Raw genomic sequence first — 20695 nt, 5'->3', positions numbered from 1 at the left:
GAGGATCCAGCTGGAAAATATTTGTCCAGAAGGATGTTTGCTGTGGTTCAGACGTGTCTTGGTTGCTTTGCGATAAGGTTTAATAATCCCTCCCCTTCCAGAACTGCAGGCCTCTCACAGGAGACCTGTCTTCTTGTCCGTCTCCACAGGTGGAAGAAATTCGAGGGTTCATCGATAAAATTTCGGAGAACGTGGAGGAAGTGAAGAGGAAGCACAGCGCCATTCTTGCTTCGCCCAACCCCGACGAGAGTGAGTGAGCCGTGATTTGCTTGCGTGCCCGCGGGCACCTGGCTGCGCTGGGCTGGGCCACTTGTGGGGTGGACGGAGTCAGACTGAAGTCCTCTTGTCTTCAGGTGGCCATGGCTGGAAAGCCACAAGGTGCCGAGGTGGCTGATGGCTGGGGTGAGGGAGGGCTTGGACCTGTGTCGGAAGGAGATGCAGGGACGGCTGATAGCTTTCTGACCTTGAGAGATGGTGAGGGTCCAGCCGGGCTGCTGGAGGGGAATTCCTGAAGAGCGGGGCAATGTGGAGGCTGAAAACAGCAAATGGCTGGTTTTATGCTGGCCGGCGGTTGTCTTGCCCCAGGCTGCCTGGGGAGTGTACGTGGATGAGGCAGCACTTGCAGAACAAGCTGAGCGTTGCCTGCTTGGCCCAGAAATGGTGCAGCCATCTTTGAGCCTGCAGTGTGCACTTGTGACGCTGGCCTCTCTGTCCTGAAGGGCATTTTGGTGCTGGCTGCCCAAAGAGTCTGTCCCTCCCGGACCTTACCGATGTATCGTTGTTTTCTTCCCCAGTCTTGTGTTCCCGAGAAGAGGTTTGTTGCCAGGAACAGAAGTTAAGGATAGCAGCACCCAAGAGGTGGCAATGTTTGGGAGTCCGCAGGATCTGGCAGAATTAGGGCTGTGGGTGATGAGTTCCCCTGTCCCCAGGTGCGAGCGGTGCGTCTCCCAGGGGAGCTGGCACTGGCAGAGCACCTGGGGCTGGTGGGGTCAGCGGGGCTTCCTCAGGGCAGAGACTTTCCAGGTTTGGTGTCTGCAAGCCCCTCGTTGGGGAGCAGGTGGGACCGAGGTGCTGAGCTGTGCAAGGGAGAGGAGGTGTGAGCAGAGCTGAGCGGAGCTGCTTATCGGTGGGGCTGGACCAGGGGGCCAGGGCTGGACCCTGGGCAGGCTCACCCGCTGAGGGACATCATTTGAACGTCTCTGCTGCCCCAAGCCTGTCCTTCAGTCTTGCCGTGAGCCCGTGTGGGCTCTCCTTCGTCCGCCTCCCTCATGGTGCGGGTGATCACAGGGCTGAGGGTTGCTGCAGGGGCGGCCATGCAGGATGGCTCCGAGCTGTCGGCAGCCCTTGGTGGCAAAGGTGTTGCTTTCATGGGCCAGTGGGTGACTGCTGAGGAGCTGAACGCTGCTTGTGCCCTCCAGGCTGCCGTGGCCCTGGCGCAAAGGTGTGATGAGGGGGCTGGAAAGCTGAGACCAGGTCTCTTTCTTGCCATCCACCCTCCTCCCATCCACTTCTCTTCATTTGCCCAGTGCAATTCCACGCCTGCTCGTATCCAACTGTGAATTGTTTCTAGAGGTCCCAGGAGGTTGTCTGTACACACATTTTCTTGTGTCCAGCCCTGTGTCAAATCAATAGATATTGCTAATTGCTTGGAAGAACCTGGTCCTTCCTAAATTTGTCTCACGCTCCCCTCTCCTGGCAGCTGCCCTTCAGCTAAAATTCACTTGGCCAAGCCTGGAAGCGAGGGATTTTCTGAAGGGAATTCACGTGTCTCAGACTGTTGCACAATCATCCTCCAGGCTCTTTTGGTCTGCGCTTGCACTGTAAGATTTTGCAGGGTTTCTGTTTGGGTGTTTTCAGGGAAGAGCTGTCATGGCTTTGCTTCTGGCTGCGGGGCTCATGCAGCATGCATCGGCACCGTGTCCGCTCGGGGCTGAGCCGCAGCTCGGGCTGCAAAGGGCATTCATGGCCTAAAAGCATAATAATCTTTTGAAAAGTCTTGAGATCTGCAGTGAACAAGATCCTGTGACATTGAGGTGACTTCCAGAAGCATCCAGGACATTGGGAGTGCTTCTGGCTTTGTTTTACAGTGTTCCCTTGCCTTGGTGTTGTAGAAAATTCAGTTTATAATGCCAAAAACTGTTTGGGCAGTGAAAGGAGAGCCCACACCTTGTTTAGAAATCAGTGTTTTATAATATTGTGGTGAGTCCAGGAGGTGCGGTGGGGCTGATCAGGTGCTCAATTGTAGATAGACTCACAGAGTGGTTTGGGTTGGAAGGGACCTTCAAAGATGATCCAGTCCAACCCCCTGCCACGGGCAGGGACATCTCCCACTCCATCAGGTTGCTCAAAGCCCCGTCCAGCCCGGCCTTGAACACTTGCAGGGATGGGGCAGCCACAGCTTCTCTGGGCAACCTGGGCCAGCGCCTCACCGCCCTCCCGGTCCAACATTGCTTCCTTATGGCCAGCCTGAGCCCGGCCTCGCTCAGCCCCCGTGTCCTGTCACTGCAGGCCCTGCTCAAGAGTCTCCCTCTCTCCTCTCAGCCCCGTTTCAGCACTGAGCGGCCGCAGTGAGGTCTCCCCGCAGCCGTCTCTTCTCCCGGCTGCGCAGCCCCAACACTCTCAGCCTTTCTCCCCGGCAGAGGTGTCCCAGGCCTGGGAGCATTTTGGTGGCCTCCTCTGGAGCCGCTGTAGCAGGGGCCTGTCTGTGTTGTGCTGGGGAGCCCAGAGCTGGAGGCGGTGCTGCAGGGGGGTGTCAGGAGAGCGGAGCAGCGGGGGAGCATCCCCTGCCTCGAGCTGCTGGCCACGCTGCTGCTGCTGCAGCCCGGGAGACGCTTGGCTTTCTGGGCTGCAAGCGCACATTGCCGGCTGATGTCCCATTTGTCACCCACCAGTGTCCCCCAGTCCTTCTCTGCAGGGCTGCTCTCCATCCCTCCCTCCCTCCCTCCCTCCCTCCCTCCATCCATCCATCCATCCATCCATCCATCCATGCCCCAGTCTGTGCTGGTCCTGGGGATTGCCCGGACCCAGGTGCAGGACCTTGCACTTGGCCTGCTTGAACTTCATGAGGTTCTCATGGACCCGCTCCTCACAGATGCATCAGCACAAATCAGCACAAATCAGCAGGAGCTGCTTCACCACGACTCACCCCTCCCAAGCTGGGTGGATGCCGGGTGTTGTTTCAGACCAGCCTGCAGCTCCCCCAGGCTGCTCTGTGCCGGGGCTGCCGGTGGTGTGGTGTCAGCTGAGCCGTGTTCCTAGGGCAGCACCCATGTGCCAGCATTGCTGGAGCAGGACCTGCATCCCGTCTGAGCACTGCTCCCTTCTGTCCCACGGTACCTGGTGCTGGGATGTTGCAAGTGGTCCTCAGTGTCCTCAAGACAGGAGACAACCTTGGACATAGCTGCAGGGGTCTGCTTAGGTGATCTAGAGAGGCGTTAAACTCATGTGGCCTTGTAAGGGCAGGCCATCTGCTGTCTCCTGGGACCGTGGGTCAGCTCTTGGGATAACTCAGGGTTGGACTGGATGATCTTTAAAGGTCCATTCCACCTCAAACTGTTCTGTGGTAACTGATGATGCACTGCTCATAGCTTCTCCATTTCCCAGTGACTCAGCCAGACCAAAAGCAACATCGCTCTGTGTCCATCTGCTCCTTCAACCCCGGGTGAGACGCCCAAAACGTGGCAGAAGTTCAACCAAAGACAGGATTAAGCTCCACGTTAAGCTTGGCTGGAGTTCAGTCCTGCGCTTCGGTGGGGTGGAGGCAGTGCAGGGCCCCACGGTGGTGAAGGCAGCGGAGCGGGGAACAGTGGGTGCCGGCGCGGTGCCTGGCAGCCCCCCCCCCACCTCCCTGTGCTCCTGAGCCCGCGAGAACCTGGTAATTAATGCAAAGGCTTGTGGTAACCCAGGGAAGAGAGTTTATTGAGATTAATTTGGAAATTAAGAAGCAAGGTTTCCATGAGGCGTGAGAGGGGGATGCAACCAAGGAGCACTAAAACGTAGGTGGTGAAAGGCTGGTCTTGGTGCGTGCTCACTGGTGTTTGCTTTTTAACATGGCAAGTGAATGACCTGTGATGACAATCAAGGCAAGACGTTGCTCTTTGCAGGGGCTGAACTCACGGGGGATTTGGGGTGCTGTTTGTCCCCTCTGGAACAGCACCTCAGTTATTTCTTAGCGATCTCTAAGGACTTCAGCATCATGTGCAACCTCCACTACAAAGGTGATGGGAGGTCATAGAATCACAGAATCATAGAATCATTAAGGCTGGAAAAGACCCTTAAGATCATCGAGTCCAACCGTTAACCTATCACTGCCAAGCCCACCACTAAACCATGTCCCTAAGCACCATGTCTACCCGTCTTTTAAATACCCCCAGGGATGGAGACTCAACCACTTCCCTGGGCAGCCTGGTCCAATGTCTGACTGCCCTTTTGGTGAAGAAGTTTTTCCTAATACCAGATTTAAACCTCTCCCGGCGCAACTTGAGGCCATTCCGTCTCGTCCCATCGCTTGTTACTGGGGAGAAGAGACCGACCCCCACCTCGCTTCAGCCTTCTTTCAGGCAGTTGCAGAGAGCGATGAGGGCTCCCCTCAGCCTCCTCTTCTCCAGGCTGAGCACCCCCAGCTCCCCCAGCCGCTCCTCCCCAGCCTTGGGCTCCAGCCCCTGCCCCAGCCTCGCTGCCCTGCTCTGGCCACGCTCCAGCCCCTCCATGGCCGCCTTGGGGTGAGGGGCCCAGCGCTGAGCACAGGAATTGAGGTGCGGCCTCACCAGTGCCCAGCACAGGGGCACCATCCCTGCCCTGGCCACACCATTCCTGATCCAAGCCAGGATGCCATTGGCCCTCTTGGCCACCTGGGCACACTGCTGGCTCATGTTCAGGCAGCTGTCAACCAACACCCCCAGGTCCTTTCCCACCAGGCACCTCCCAGCCGCTCTCCCCACGCCTGCAGCGCTGCCTGGGGTTGTTGTGGCCGAATCCTCCAGGGTATCAGAATAAAGACACAGACTTCTCACTCTTGTCTGGAGGCAAATGTGCTGTGCGTGGTGCAGCTCCTCCGTCAAGAGATACAAATTCCTTGAACACCACCGGCAAGTCCCTCCTGGAGCTGGAGGACCTTGGAGTGGGGCCTCAGATCAGGACAGAGCTGGGCTGGTAATTTGGAAAATGGATGAACAATGGTTGGAGTTGCTGTTGGAGCACTGAGTGGAGGGAGGGATGGATGGATGGATGTGCAGTGTCTGCTGGCTGAATTGCTTGCTGGTTTTCAGGGTATCCTGATAGACGAGAGAGACTCCACAGGTACAGTCCTACTGGAACCTGCGTCTTCCAGGACTGTGTGCTTAGGTGGATGCAAGCCCTTGGTGCTCTCCTGCATGTGCTCTGCTGTTGCAGAAGAAAGTGAGGTCCAGGTGTCTGTGTGAGACCTGGATTTACCCACCTGCGTGGCGTGGGGCAGAGGTGGGTAAATGTTGGATCCGTGGATCCGTGTTGCACAGAAGGGCTCATCCCTTCCTTCCCCTCCCTTCCCGCTGATCCCACTTCTGGCTGCACAGACTGTTCTCGGAACCACGTTGCCGCTGCTGCCTGGGCTTATTTTGGTGCCCGGTGGGTGGGCAGCTGGCTGGCTTTGCCATCGTGCCGGCAAGGTGGCAGCCCCCCACCTGCCTGCCTGCCTGCTCCTTGCAGCTCCGGCGGGCTCGCGCCTGGTTGCGGGGGGACGGGGAGGGTCTCCCCGCTGAGCAGCTCCGTGCCGTAGGGTGGGCAGCATCGTGTCAGGGCTTGGGTGGGCTCGGAGCGGCTGAGAGGCTGTATTCCTCCTCGGGTCGGAGCCATTGCTGCTGCTACTCCTGATTTGAGTCACAGCTCCTGGTAAACCTGTTCCTAAAATCCTTCCTGGTGAGCTGCTGCATCTGTTGTCGCTCCTGGTGCTTGAAACGGGCTGTTTGTCCTCGGTCCTTGGTCCGGGCTGCTTCCCAGAAGAGGTGGCTTTGAGTGGCAAGTTGCCAACTGGAGAGGAATGAAATGATGTGGTTTTTTTTTTCTGGAGCGGTCGGGAAGGACTTCTCTGCCATTCGTCTTCTCCGTGCATCGCATCCCTCCCCGCAGCCACGCTCCGCGACTCCTTGTTGCTGCGTTACATAACGGATGCTGCTCGCTGAATGAATTGCCTGCGGGGACGTAAATCTTCAAATCTGAAGTCGTGTCTTCCAGCCTGTCAGCTCAGTCCATCTCCGCAGGCTTCGGAAGACCCGATAAATATTTCAGACCTGGAAGCAGGTCCGTTACGGCTCTGCACCAGGATGGAAGGGGAGGTTCAGCTGCATGTACACTTGACTTCCAGTTTCATAATTTAAGCTGTGCAGACTCGAGGTGGTGGCTTTGGACACCAGGGCGCAGGTCCCAGGTGACTTTGTTCAGGCTCTCTGTCTGCTGGCGGAGATGTGAGTTATTTGGAGAGTGGCCTCTCTAATTCCTAGCAGACCATCTCCTGGCAGAGAGATGTGCCAGGTGCTCAAGGAGACAAATCGTAGCTGCTCACCTCTGTCTAATGTGTTGAGGCAACACCGGCTGGTGCCAAAAAGTCAATTTGGAGTTGTCTCGGTGCCTAGGCTCTGGCCAGATGCCTCTGAGCAGGCTCTGCTGTCGTGTAAGCATAACCTTGCTACTCACCAGGTCCTTTTGGTAGGTGTCACAGCTGGAAGCCCGCTTTGCTCAGAGGAGATGCTGCTCAGGTGCTGTTGGGAGGAAGGGAGGCTGCAGCTGGCTCTTGCTGGAGCTGCCTCCTCGGGCACTGCTTTCCGTGCCCTCTTAGCTCTGTTTCCCACCGTGCAGTGGTTTCTCTGGGGGTACGTTCCCCCTGGTGCCTGGTCCCAGCAGGGCAGAGAGTAGGTGTCCTTGAAGACCAGGAGTTGCAGTCGTGCTGTGTTGGAGGCATCAGGCTCAGGCTCCTGTGATGCTGCTTCAGGAGGAGCAGTGTGAGAGGACAAATGAGGGTTTGGGTGAAAAGCCTGACTTTGTTCTCCTGGCGTCTCTTTGCTCTTCCACCCTCTGTGCTGCTTCTCCCAGCTTCCCTGAGATGGGAAATCAGAGCCAGCCCAGACTTCAGCAGACCTTGGAGATGGACGTGAGAGGAGCTGCAGCTGTGGTGAAGCAAGCGTGATGAGCAAGGGACCTGGCGAAGGGTGACCAGGCATGTCCTCGACACAGAAAGCAAAGCAGAGTTTCCCCCCATTCACCGTGCTGCTCTCACCCCCAATCTGCAGCCTCATCGGTGCTGCCCCTGCCCCAGTCGCGTCCCGCTCAGGTCTGGCCAGGGATAAACTCACAGAGTGGGTTGGGTTGGAAGGGACCTTCAAAGATGATCCAGTCCAACCCCCTGCCACAGGCACGGACATCTCCCACTCCATCAGGTTGCTCAAAGCCCCGTCCAGCCCGGCCTTGAACACTTGCAGGGATGGGGCAGCCACAGCTTCTCTGGGCAACCTGGGCCAGCGCCTCACCGCCCTCCCGGTCCAACATTGCTTCCTTATGGCCAGCCTGAGCCCGGCCTCGCTCAGCCCCCGTGTCCTGTCACTGCAGGCCCTGCTCAAGAGTCTCCCTCTCTCCTCTCAGCCCCATTTCAGCACTGAGCGGCCGCAGTGAGGTCTCCCCGCAGCCGTCTCTTCTCCCGGCTGCACAGCCCCAACGCTCTCAGCCTTTCTCCCCGGCAGAGGTGTCCCAGGCCTGGGAGCATTTTGGTGGCCTCCTCTGGAGCCGCTGTAGCAGGGGCCTGTCTGTGTTGTGCTGGGGAGCCCAGAGCTGGAGGCGGTGCTGCAGGGGGGTGTCAGGAGAGCGGAGCAGCGGGGGAGCATCCCCTGCCTCGAGCTGCTGGCCACGCTGCTGCTGCTGCAGCCCGGGAGACGCTTGGCTTTCTGGGCTGCAAGCGCACATTGCCGGCTGATGTCCCATTTGTCACCCACCAGTGTCCCCCAGTCCTTCTCCACAGGGCTGCTCTCCATCCATCCCTCCATCCATCCATTCTTCCCTCCATCCCCCAGTCTGTACTGGTACTGGGGGGTTGCCCTGACCCAGTTGCAAGACCTTGCCCTTGGCCTGGTTGGATGGCAAGGTGTGAAGTGGATTTGATGGACGTGAAATCATGAGTGGCCCAGGGGGGCTGGACAGGGTCTGGTTGCTCACCGCAGCTGCCAGAGCAGGGCTGGGGATGGGGAGGACACTAGTGCAGCTGGTAGGTGGCAGGGTCCCCATCAACAGCGGTGGTTCTTCAGCCTCGTTGGGGTTGGCAGGGCATGGTGTGGCAGCAGAGCTGCCCGCTCGCTTCAGGACCCGGGGAGCACGCACTTCGCTGGGCCCTGCTCGTTTGAGGAGGGGGAGTGGGGAGCCCCATCTTCCTCCCCTGTAACTGCTCCTGCTGCCTCCAGCGCTGGGAGCAGGGGTCCTGCTGCCCGCCTGCTTCCTCCCGCCACGTCTTGGAGGCAGGTGAGCCGACGTCGAAATGAGAAGGTGCGTCGTGGCAAAGGTGCACTTTGTTGTGCCGGCAGCGGCGTGCGTGGGAGGGCGCGGGTGCTCGCGGGGAGGAGGCGCCATCTGCCACCCTGGCTCTCAGCATCCTGCCTCCCTGCATCCTGCTCCTCTTCCCCCTCCGGGCAGGTCCCTAAGGGGAAGGGTGTTCTCGGGCTGTCTTTGCACCCCGTGCTCGGTTCAGCCGTGGCAGGGAACGGCCCCGTGGCTCTGCTGGCGCTGCCCGGCATTGCAAACACGGTGTGAGATGGAGAAACGGGAGGGGTGCTTGGTGCAGGGACAGGGGCTTCCTCTGCTCCCCAGGGAGGTCCAGGAGCTCCTGTAGAGCGGCTCCAACACCTCGCTTGGCTTGGGCATCCCGAGCAAAGCCGCGCTGGCGATGCCCGTGGTCATTATGGCAATGCCATGCTGTGCTCAGGGGCTGCCTTGGGTGGCTGCGTCCTGTCTCTGTGTCTGTGTCTCACAGAGATGCTTTTTGTCACCCTTGCATGCGTTTCTCCAGCTCCATCTTGCACGAGTTTTGTTTCTTCTCCCAGTAATTCTTGTTGAAGGGCCGCTCTAGGACTTAACCTCCAGTGGTCAGGAGCCATCTTCTCATTTCCAGCCTGAGTCTATTTATGATTGATTTACATACCAACGTCATCCCAGGAACAAATATATTTAGCTTAAATAGCTGTTTGCCCTTCTGGCTTCATCCTGTCGGGTCCACGCAGCAGCTCGGTTGTTTTGCAAGGGCTTTGCGCAATCCCCGCCTTCCCTGTCCCCATCACCTGCCCCAGCTCTGGTTCTGAAGGGCTGGGGTACCCCAGGGCGTGAGGTCTCCAGAATTTTTGGGGGTTTCTGGCTGCTGGTCAGTGTTTCTTGACCTTTTCAGACTGGGCTGCCCTTCTCTTACCTTGTCATGTTGCTACCCCCATGGAAGCTGGGGTCTGTCTGCGTGGGACGGGCCAGGGCTTGGTGGGTGCTGGGTGCAGGCACCCGCAGACGATGAGTGTTTGAAGGAGGTGGACAGGGTGAGGGTTGGCGGGTTGTGGTGGCACCTCTGCATGTGAGCAAGAGGCTCGGCTGTATGTCGGGCTGTCCAGGGAGTGGACAGTCCAGCCCTCCCCGGTGTCTCCAGGGGACCCCTAGCAGAGCTGGGGAACAAGCTGGCAAAACGCCCCCCTTCAGCGCTAAACCAGCCCAGCACCTCCCGGCACCGATTCAGCGGGTGTCGCGGGGTGCAGGCGGAGCAAGGGCACACGTGGGTGCAGGGATGCTCACGCTGGTCCTCGCCTTCCCTGGCCGCTGCCGCCGCTCAGCACGGACCTGTGTGAGGCTCCCGCAGCCGCGTCTCGCCCGGCACGGTGGCACCCGCTGCCAGGCCTCGGGTGCTGCCCATGGGAAAAGGACGCATAGACGTTCTGTGCATCATCCCAACGCTGCAGCGAGGGTGCCTGGGACATCTCTGTCCTCTCTCCCTTGTGCCCATGTGGCTTTTTCTTTCGTGTCCCCTCGAAGTGCCACATGTTAGTCCAGGTGAGATTCCCTTTTACCGTGCAGCAGCTGTGCAGCCCCCCTGCACGCCCGAGCTTCGTGATCGCCAGCACCTATTGTCTGCTCTGTCATCCTGAACAACGCTGGGTGAGCCGCGACACCGAGCAAATGCAGAGTAAATATCAATTAACTGTAGTCTGATTCATGGCGACATAAAAAAAAGAATAAAAATCAGCTGCTCTGTAATTATTTTGGGCTTAATTTAGACCAGACAGTTAGTGACACTCCTGGAAGATGTGTTATTGCTGCCACAAGGTGCAGCTTTTGCTAAAAAACTTTGTCCCTGTTGGGCTGTGCACCCTGTTGCCCTCCAGAGCCCGCTGCACGATGGACAACGAGGTGATTTTTGGAGCAGACACCCGTCCTTGCTGCCGGAGGTATTGCTGCTCCTGTCGTAGCGCCCGAGAACTCCCGTGGCTCCTTGGCTTTGTGCGTCTTGCAGCAGCGTAGCGCCGGGCTGGTAGCACAGCCCCTGTTCTTGCCGTGTCCCGGGTGGTTTGGGACAGAGGGGCTGGCAGGAGGCGAGCAGCCCTCGGGCTGAGGGGACACGGGGCCATCGCTGCCCCGAGCCCCGCTGCCCACTGCACCCTCTGGAGGCCCCTCTGCAGCAGCCCGGAGCCCTGTTCCAGCAGGCAGCGAGCCGGGGTGCGGCGCTGGCCCCAGTGGGCAGGCTGCTGGGTGGCATGGGGACACGCGTTGCAGTGGCACCGCTCTTGGGTGTTGCTTGCTTTTGACTCTGGCCTGTGGCTGAGTTTCTCTTGTCTCCTTACAGCAGCCAGGATCCCCTCCCCATCCTCTTCTATGCTCCACGCGGCATGAAAATTGCTGTGATGTTTAATGCTTTTAGCTCTCAGGCTTGGTGTTGGCGGGGGAGGCAGGCGCGGGGGGGCTTGAAGGCCAAAGGGTGAAAGAGCAGAAGCGTGGAGCTGCTTCGGGAAGCTCTGGGAAAAGGAAACGGCAAGATCAGGGGGTTGCAGCCAGCGTCTGCGCAGCGGGCAGGTGAGCCCTGCCCGGCATGCCTGCGCGCACGTGGCTTTTGCAGCACTGACGCTCTCTGGAGCTGCATCCCCGGTGCGTGAGCGGCCGTGTCGCCCAGCAGTGCAGCTCGGTGCACAGCAGCGTGCCCTTGCTGGCGCACCACGGGGCGCTGGGGATGCTGCCTGCGCAGGCAGAGGGGGGCAGAGACCCCGAGGTGGGGTAGGATGCTCTCCAGCAGACCTCATCCAAACCCAGCAGCGTACGCTTTGCAGCTAGATCTCAGCTTTCTCTTGCTAAATCTCCATTGTCTCGGTGTTGACACTGGGGGATAATCCGGTATTTGCAGAAATGAGTTTAGGAGGGCTGAGATGAGCAAGCCATAAATCCTGTTACTGTGCTTTCCCAGGATTACTTTGGCACAGCTGCACGCTGCGGCGCGGGGAAGGCTTTGCGCTTTCTAGGCATGCTGAGAGCTGGGGGCAGCCTGGATCTGGCCGGCAGAGCAGGGCAGGGGCACAGGCAGGAGGAGGAGGAGGGTGGCCAGAGGTCCTGTGATCTCCTGGGTCCCCAGCATCACCCACGTCTGGGGACTGCGCTGCAGGCGCTGCTGCGGCAAGGGGCTCCTGCTGCGGGGGGTTTCCAAGAAGCGGCTTTACAGAGCTATAGCTAATCTATGGAGAGATTAAGGAGTTGAGGATGGTGAATTGGAAACTGCTGGAAACAGCTTGGGGAGGAATTACTGGTAAAAACCCATCGGCTTTGGGGCAGCTGGGAAAATAGCAGCTGTGCGTCCGTCTTTGGGTAACCTTTACCCGCATGCGGTGGGGCAGTGTGCGTGGTTGTATTGCAGGTGGAAGGAGGGAGAGGAGGAGGAGTCGATTAAAGTGGAGATTTTAGGCAGGTGGTGGGAGGAAGGAGGCGGCCAGAGCAGGAAATCCGAGTGCTGGAGGACCCTGAGGGCTTTTACAGCGTGGAGAACCAGGAGCACAGCAAGGCGAGCACCTGCGCTGGGTCTGGGGGAGGAGGTGGGACACGTCCCTGGCACGGGTGTGCGGGCGCCGTTTGGCTGGGCTGGTTAGGTAGGTGATCACACGCCGAGGAGCAGAGACTGTGGCTGCAACACGGGAGACTTTGTGCTAGACAGGGCTGGTGTTTGCCAGAAGTGGCTTCTCTTAGCCGTTAGGCTGTGTCGTGTCCAGGTTGGAAACGGGGAGTCCCTGGGTCTGCTGTGTTGTCCTCTGGAGTGAACGGCCGCGAGTGCTGCAGCCAGTTTGGCTGTCCATGGTTTGAGAACAATGTGCATCAATTCTTAAAGATATTGAGAGTGACCAAAGGGCTGACAGCCGAGGTACCCAGTGGGAGACTGGGTGGCCTGCTGGGAGAGCAGGTTGGACGGTGATGGGACCAGCTCTGAGGCACCTGCAGGGAGCAAAGCCCCGACGGGCGCTCTCGGTGCCAGGGAGCACCCGGCTAGGCAAGGCCAGCCGGCGAGTGGGTTTGATATCAGGGTGGGTGGCTTGCTGCTGGGGAGGGGTGCCTGTCCCACCCCTGACAATTATCAGTGGCGAGCAGAGGTCCTCATAAAACCAGTTCGGGAAAGAGCAACCAGTGTCGGAGTGGGTCAGGCTGGGAACCCGCAGGAACTGGTGAAATGAGCTGCTTTGCCTCGGCCCGTGGTGAAGTCGGCTGCTGGGCACATCTGCCTGGTGCGGGCAGGACCCGCCGAGCTGCCCACCGCCCGTCGCTGCCGGGCTGCGGTGGGTGCTTACTGCTGAGCTCACTTCACTCCTTCAGGAGCGAGGCTGGAGTTGTTCAGAGTTCAGGCATCACCGATAGTGCTGCTGGAAGCGTTCCTGAGATACCTATGACCTTTTTACTTCTGAATAATGACAAAATAAAACCACCTAGATGAGGATCGTAGGATAGTCCAGTCCGGTTGTGCTGGCCCGTGGCACGGCAGCGGGGCTGTGTGGCACGCGGATCCACACCCGGAGGGGCAGAAACCACCACGCTCAAAAACCGGGAGAGGAAGGAGAATATGGAAAATAGAGAGAATTTCCACTGTTGGCTTGGAGACTCAATCCGATATTTTACCCAGTGCTCAAAAATAGCGTAGAGAAGTGTGGCCTAATATTACGATGCAGTAAGGCCAAAAAAAATTTATTCTTAGATGAAGGTTTGGAATATTATCCTGTTCCTTTTTTAAAAGGTAGTTAAGAGCGCTGCTATATATTTGATTGAATTGCTGCAGTAATCAAGTGTTTGAATGTTGGTCCAAATATTTTCAGCTCTTGTTTTAGGAGAAAATATTCACACAGAAAATATCTCCTATTTCCCCCTAAACTCCCCCAAAATCCCTGTATTTTATTGCCTCGCGACACCGCCCACCTTCAGCATGTAGCTCCTGCCTACTCTCCCGACACGTCGCGCCAGCCCCCTCTCTCTTGGGTCTCTGCCTGCCGCACTCCTACTGCACCCGCGTTTTTGATCCCGGGGGCTGCTGCCTGCCTGCCTGCCTGCCTGCCTGCTCCTCAGTGCTGCTGCCTGCCTGCCCGCTCCTCGGTGCTGCCGGGCTGCGCATCCCGCATTGGCGTGAGTGCATCAGCAGCTGCACGGGGGTAGTTGGAAATAACGATTTCCCTGCAACCCAGGGAGATGATTAATCGCCGCAGGGGGTATTGCTGCCCATTTGCCGTTAATTGGGAGCCCTGCAGAGAGCTGGGTGGTGGGGCTCTGTCTCCTGGCAAGTGCCTGGGAGCTGCCAATTCGGAGCGGTCGCTGCTCCGGCAGCTGCCAGCTCCAGCCCGTGCAGGCAGACCCCGCTGCCTGCCCAGCGCTGGCTGCCTGCCCAGCGCGGGCTCGTCATCTCCGTCGGCAGAGGTGGCCTGATGTTTAACGAGGGCATCAGAGGCACTGGCAGGAGCACCCGCAGGTGTATCCAGGCTGTTCCTCGTGCCTTTGGGAGCTGCTGCTCTCCAGCCCTGGTCCCGCCTGTGCGGACGTCTGCAGGGTGTTTGTCAGCCCTCCCATCAGGTGTGCAAGGGCATCCGCATGGGTGTTCACCAGCCCTGCCACCTGCGCGCCAGGCACGCGGCCCGGGCGTCCATGGGACATTACTGGGGGTGACCGTGACCTCCGGTTTCCCAAGGTGGGCGTTGTTTGTGGCTGGGAGCTGCCCAAAAGCTTGATTAGGACTTGGGGTTTATTTTTATTTCCCCTCGTCAGGCTCCTTTGCCATCTCCCTGGGTTGCCCACGGCGGGTGGCTTCTGTCCACCTCCCTTCTGCCCAGCTTTAGGTATTGGCACGGGGGATGCAGCAGTGGGAGGAAGCTTTATGGGCCTGGCATGGAGGGGTTGGCTTCATGCATGTTCCAAAGCCACGACCAGTGTGTCCCCTGGCTTCTTCCCCCACCGTGGAGGTGGGCTCTCTCCCGCTGGACAAGACACCAGCTTATCTCAGGTCCTGGTGAGGCTGAGGCCGTTTGCTCGGGGAATTCGGGGTGCATAGCGGGGACTGTGGTTGCTTTGCAAGTCTGGGGATGGCAAGGCGCTGGGGAGCTTGTGGGTGGGCGATGGCTTTGGGTGTCAGGGCTGCAGTTACAGCCGCAGTCTGCAGACAGGAGAAAACCCGCTCCAGCGCGGGCTCTCCACGGGGTCACAGCTTCCTTCAGGGCACACCCACCTGCGCCAGGGTGGGCTCCTCCACGGGCTGCAGGGCACAGCCTGCCTCGCCGCGGTCCTCTCCAGGGGCTGCAGGGGAATCCCTGCTCCGGCGGCTGGAGCACCTCCTCCCCCTCCTTCTTCACTGACCTCGGCGCCTGCAGAGTTGTTCCTCTCACATTTTCTCACTCCTCTCTCACAGTTGCTGTTGCACAGTGTTTTTTACCCTTTCTTAAATACGTTACTACAGAGGCACCATCAGTGTCACGGACGGGCTCAGCTGTGGCCAGCGGCGGGTCTGTCTCAGAGCCAGCTGGCGTTGGCTGTGCCCGGCGAGGGGGCAGCTCCTGGCGTCTTCTCAGAGAGGCCACACCTGCGGCCCCTCCGCTGCCAACACCTTCCCGTGTAAACCCGATGCAGCTTTGTAAAAGCTCAACCTCCTTAGGCTTAGAAATTAATAAGTGCCTCGCTCATGAAGCCAGCCAAGCTGTGGGCCTTGGCCATCAAACCTCACATTCTTCACTCTGGTGTGCATATAATTCCCGACCCATGTAGCGGGTTCATCGTGCTGGTGCCTGTGCACATTCCCATCCCAGCAGCCCCCGTACTGCTGGGTGTGAAAGTTCATAAAATCGTGGACTCATAGAGTGGGTTGGGCTGGAAGGGACCTTCAAAGATGATCCAGTCCAACCCCCTGCCACGGGCAGGGACATCTCCCACTCCATCAGGTTGCTCAAAGCCCCGTCCAGCCCGGCCTTGAACACTTGCAGGGATGGGGCAGCCACAGCTTCTCTGGGCAACCTGGGCCAGCGCCTCACCGCCCTCCCGGTCCAACATTGCTTCCTTATGGCCAGCCTGAGCCCGGCCTCGCTCAGCCCCCGTGTCCTGTCACTGCAGGCCCTGCTCAAGAGTCTCCCTCTCTCCTCTCAGCCCCGTTTCAGCACTGAGCGGCCGCAGTGAGGTCTCCCCGCAGCCGTCTCTTCTCCCGGCTGCGCAGCCCCAACGCTCTCAGCCTTTCTCCCCGGCAGAGGTGTCCCAGGCCTGGGAGCATTTTGGTGGCCTCCTCTGGAGCCGCTGTAGCAGGGGCCTGTCTGTGTTGTGCTGGGGAGCCCAGAGCTGGAGGCGGTGCTGCAGGGGGGTGTCAGGAGAGCGGAGCAGCGGGGGAGCATCCCCTGCCTCGAGCTGCTGGCCACGCTGCTGCTGCTGCAGCCCGGGAGATGCTTGGCTTTCTGGGCTGCAAGCACACATTGCCGGCTGATGTCCCATTTGTCACCCACCAGTGTCCCCCAGTCCTTCTCCGCAGGGCTGCTCTCCATCCATCCATCCATCCCTCCATCCATCCATCCCTCCATCCCTCTGTGTGCTCCCCCGTTCTGTCATACCTGCTGCAAATGGTTGTATTGGTCAGAGTGGAAAAAAATTCTAGAAAAGGTGTGTCAGCATCTTGCAAACCGAGCATCTAATTGTTTTCTTCTTGTTTTACTTAGCTTGAATAAATAAGTTGCAATGTCAGACTCTGAGCTCCATGTCCAAGAAGGAACATCAGCCTTTGGGAGCTGAAGGACAGCATAGAGGTCACTGATGTCCCAAATCTCTTTTGGCAAATGGGACTTCAGCTGGAAAGTCCTTCTCCACAGGGCTGCTCTCCCTCCATCCCTCCATCCCTCCATCCCTCCATCCCTCCATCCATCCATCCATCCATCCATCCCCCAGTCTGTGCTGGTCCTGGGGATTGCCCTGACCCAGGTGCAGGACCTTGCACTTGGCCTGGTTGAACTTCATGACGTTCTCATGCACCCACCCCTGCAGCCTGCCCAGGCCCCTCTGGGTGCCACCCCTTCCCTCCAGGTACCCACTGCACCGCTCAGCTTGGTGTCCCCTGAAAACCTGCTGAGGGTGCACTCGATCCCACTATGTCATTGATGAAGATATAAAATAATATTGGTCCCAGTACGGACACCATTTGTTACAGTTTTCCACTTGGACATTGAGCCATTGACTGCAACTCTTCAGACGTGGCCATCCAGCCAGTTCCCTATCCATCTATAGTCTATCCATCAAACCCATATCTTTCCAATTCCGGTTTCTCTGACTTGCCCCAGCTTTCCCTCAGCTGAGGGCTCTGCTGCAGTGCCAGCTCACTTCAGCTGTGATTCAGCAGTCTCACTGGAAGCCGTCTTGCCTACACCAGCATCTCTCATTTCTGTACTGGTTTGAACCTCCAAAGTCATAGCCAAGCCCGTGTTTGCTAGCAGCAGTGGCTGCGAGGAGGTGTGCCGCTTGGCTTGCATGGTTTTCTGGAGCACTGGCGCTAAGTGCTGGCTCGCCCGCCATGCCGGGAGGAGAGGGACGGCGCTGGGCCGTGCGCCCTGCCCGCGGTCTGGCAGGGTGCATGCAGCCAGCTTCCAGCAAGCAGTGAGGTGAAAGACCTGCAGCGAAGCAGCATGGGAGAGGAGCCATTCCCACCGCCTGCCGCCGGGACAGCAGAGTGCCTCCCAGTTGTCCAGCTGAAGATTTAACCAGAAATTGTCCCCTGCAGATAAGGTCCCTGCCCAAACCCACAGGCTGCACGGCTGGGTTGTGGGTCCTGCACCCCTGTGCACTCTGGGGTCTGCAGGGGCCGTGCACACGTCAGGTCTTCTGCATTGGCCCCCCACTGCAAATCCTCCCCCCAAACCCCAATGCCCAGCGGTGCTTCTGCAGACCCAGCTTTGTGGGGGCCTGACTCACTCTGTGTGTGCCCACTGTTGATGGGCCTCCCGGCCACGGTGCCAGGCCAGTGGCACCCCCTCCTTGGGCAGCTGATTTTGTAGGTGCCGAACCCAGATTTTGTTTCTTCAGCTAGAGCAGAGCTGTAGGAAAGGGGTCCTGAGGTATTTTCAAGTTAATTCATCAGGCAGGTATAAATCACAGACTAACGTTAGGGCAGGGCTGATGAAGTGAGCAACTGGGAAGTGAAATATCGAGGGAAGGTGCTGCCGTAACCTGGGACAGTTGCTGCTTACGAGCTAGAGATTATTCAGAAGGAGAAAAAAATCCTGTTAACCTGTCACTTGGCTCCTTCCCCTGCAATTTGCTGCTTAATTATCAGGGCTTGGATCCCCTGCCTGTAATAAGTGGGTGCTCGCTGGTGCGCGTTGCAGATGCTCTGCGTGCATGGGGTGGGATGGAGACGTGAGCGTGCGCCCCGGTCGCGTCTACACCCTGGACACCCCCTCGCTCGTTTGGTGCCCCTAGCCCACCGGGGCTGTCCCCGACGGCGATGTGCTGGCCTGTGGCTGGGGATGGTTTCATGAGATGTGGCACTGCTGAATAATTTTTCTCACACCTGAGACTTTCTGCCTAACGTGGCTGGCTCGTAGATGCAATTAATGCAGTCGGTAGCTTGCTGGGCTGTCCTTTCAGGGACTTGTGGTGTCGTTAGCACGCTCCAGTTCCTTTCCTGTTGGCGATGGTGTGCCGTGTTTGGACCAGTCTCCTCTGGAGACAGTGACATGAGGACACGTGGGCTGGGGAGGTGTTACCAGAAATCCTGGCTTGTGACTGAGAGATTAGTAATGGAGTTTGGGTTGATGTTCCAGACTCAGCAGCCTGAATATGTGACGTTTGCAGGTGTTGGCTGATAAGGACAAGGAAGTTGGTTGTTAATCTGTCACCCCAGTAGCAACGCCTGCACGTGCGAGTGACAGTGGTGGTCAGTGGCTGTCTGGTCATCCCTGGCAAGCCGGAGATAAGAGAAACCTTGCATGGCCGAGTCTCTCAGCCTGGGAGGGTTTTCTTTTTTTAGGGGCTTTCATTCAGTTTTATCTATTTTTTCCTTGCTGGTGAGGGCTTTGGTCCAGGTCTCAGCTGGCAGGTCCTTCCCTCTTGGCTCTTCTCTGCCAACGGGCACCAGAGCTCGGTGTCCCACATTGCTTCTGGTGGCCACAGGGATGAGTTACCCTCTTCTGGAACTGTTTTTTTTTTTTTTTTTCCCCAGTGAGTTATTCTTGATGATTTCTTGAAGGCCAGACTTTCCCCTCTCCTCCCCGTGCTTCTTCCGCCTCTGGGAGCAGCCCTTGACGTGGTGCATCCAGGGTTATTACCAAAGCCATAAGGAGAGTCTGGAGCTGCGTGAGCTGAGGTTGCTCTCCGTGAGTTCGCTGCTGCCCTCGCGCTGCCTCCGCGTATTCCCCTGCCGGCGGCTGGTCTTAAAAGTGTTTTTCAGGCAAAGTCTGCGTTTGAGTTCTTGATGTCTTGGGCTGTGGGCTGCTGCCTCCTGTGATGGCGTGGGAAGTGTTGATGTCCCGCGTGGGTGGGTGTTAGGACAGTGCTGGCCCCTCGGGAGAAGAGCGGTTCGGCAGGGTGGACGCTGTCTGGTGGTTTGTGAGCTGTATTTTGGAAAGTTGCTTTTCTTCCTCCCTGCTTTTTTAATTTTTTTTGGGCAAAAGCCTTACAGTAATCAAGTGGACCTCAAAATAGGTGTTCTTGTCCCCTGAGGGGGGGTGCGCTGATGGAGCTGGGGGCAAGTATCTACTGGTGGTCACTGACTCAGGGGACTTGTCTTTATTGTTTGCCAAGTGGAAATATTTCTGAAAACAAGTCGTTTATGCTGTGTAGGTGCCTGCACCGGGGCAGGGACGAGCAGCAAAGTGTCTATTCCCAGCAGCCGGATGGTGGTGATTCTCTCTGGCTCTGGTGATGGAGAGAGCAGTGGAAGAGGCGTTGGGTGCAGTAAAGGCATTAGCTCATGTTTCAAAAAGATTTTGATAAGAAATATTTGCTCACCTCGGGAGGTCGTCACTGCAGGAACTCAGTCCTGTTGGAGGGCCTTAAACAAAACTGCGGGAGGTCAGGAAGGGCCTCTGAGATCACTTTGAAAGTCTGGATTCGTGAAGGTTGACCCTCCGTAGAAGAGGATCAGGTTGGGAACATTTCAGAACGGCATACGCAGGTCTGGGGGCCCTGGTGGGATGTACCCACGGCGCGGGGGGAGCCAGCTGGTGTCATTGCGAGGCCACTCGTAATTATCATTGAAAGCTGATGGTGATCAGGGAGGTGCCTGAGGACTGGAGGAAAGCAAATGTCCCTCCTGCCTTCAGGAAGGGCCAGGAGGAGGATCGGGGAGCTTCCGCGGCGCCTGGGAAGGAGCGACTAATCCTGGAAACTATTTCCAGGCCCATGAAGGACAAGAAAGTGATCTGGAGCTCAGGTTTACGAAGGGAAAAATCATGCCTGACCAACCTGATAGTTTCTACGGTGGCTGGCTTGGTGGGTGCGGGGAGAGCGGCGGGTGCTGTTTGTCTTGGCTTTAGCAAGACTTTTGACACTGTCTCCTGTAATATCCCCACTGACAAAGTGTGGGTCAGATAAGTGGACGGTGAGGTGGATTGCAAACTGGCCGAGCTGCCAGGCTCATGGTGGTGATCCGCAGGAACACCCAGTGGGAGGGTGTGAAGAAGACGGAGCCAGACTCAACCAGATGGTTGAAAAAGCAGCTGTTTTGTGCGTGCGAGCCCTTTTGATATCTGATACGGAAACAGCCAGCTTCGACACGAAACGCAAGCGGAGAGCAGTTGTTCCTGAGCTGCATTGGGTACAGCTCAGCCAAGCCACCCGCGGGGAAGAGGGAGCTGGTGCCTGTGGAGCAGGGGGTGGGCGCAGCGTGGTGGGGGAACGAGCTGGGTCCTCTCCGCGGAAAGGGAGAAGAGCAGTTCATGGCTGTGGGATGGAGGGGAGGGAGGAGTGGGGAGGAGAGGTGATACCATGCTGTGAGCTCAGTGTCACGGCCAGGATGTTATCCTGATACCCGAGGGAGAGATGGCAGTGGTCTGGTTGCTTTAGGAGAAGTGTCCTCTGCCCCTTGTGCCAGTAACTGGGTGCTTTTGTCCTTTGCAGGGCTCTGCCTGGGGTGCGGTGGAGCTGAATGGTCACCTCCATGGTGCACGTGGGTGCGATCCTCCCTTGGCTCGCACAACTGCCACCCGGTGCAGGCTGTAGTGGCTTGGCTTTCCCCACAGAG

General features: G+C 58.1%; 1 protein-coding gene across 2 annotated transcripts in view; it reads left to right on the top strand.

The window, feature by feature from the left end:
- STX1A (syntaxin 1A) overlaps positions 1 to 20695 on the top strand; it is a 96183-nt gene that overhangs the window by 17951 nt on the left and 57537 nt on the right. For both annotated transcript variants that reach the window (XM_087752307.1, XM_087752308.1), the window contains exon 3: positions 150 to 249. In XM_087752307.1, coding sequence (XP_087608433.1) covers positions 150 to 249 — 100 coding nt within the window. The remainder of the gene's footprint in view (positions 1 to 149; positions 250 to 20695) is intronic.

This window comes from Nipponia nippon, unplaced genomic scaffold (genome assembly GCF_047370975.1).
Source record: "Nipponia nippon isolate SJK-2023a ecotype South Korea unplaced genomic scaffold, ASM4737097v1 scaffold_15, whole genome shotgun sequence".
Taxonomy (NCBI): domain Eukaryota; kingdom Metazoa; phylum Chordata; class Aves; order Pelecaniformes; family Threskiornithidae; genus Nipponia; species Nipponia nippon.
The sequence above is the reverse complement of the archived record's forward strand: the minus strand, read 5'-3'. Positions and strand labels throughout refer to the sequence as shown.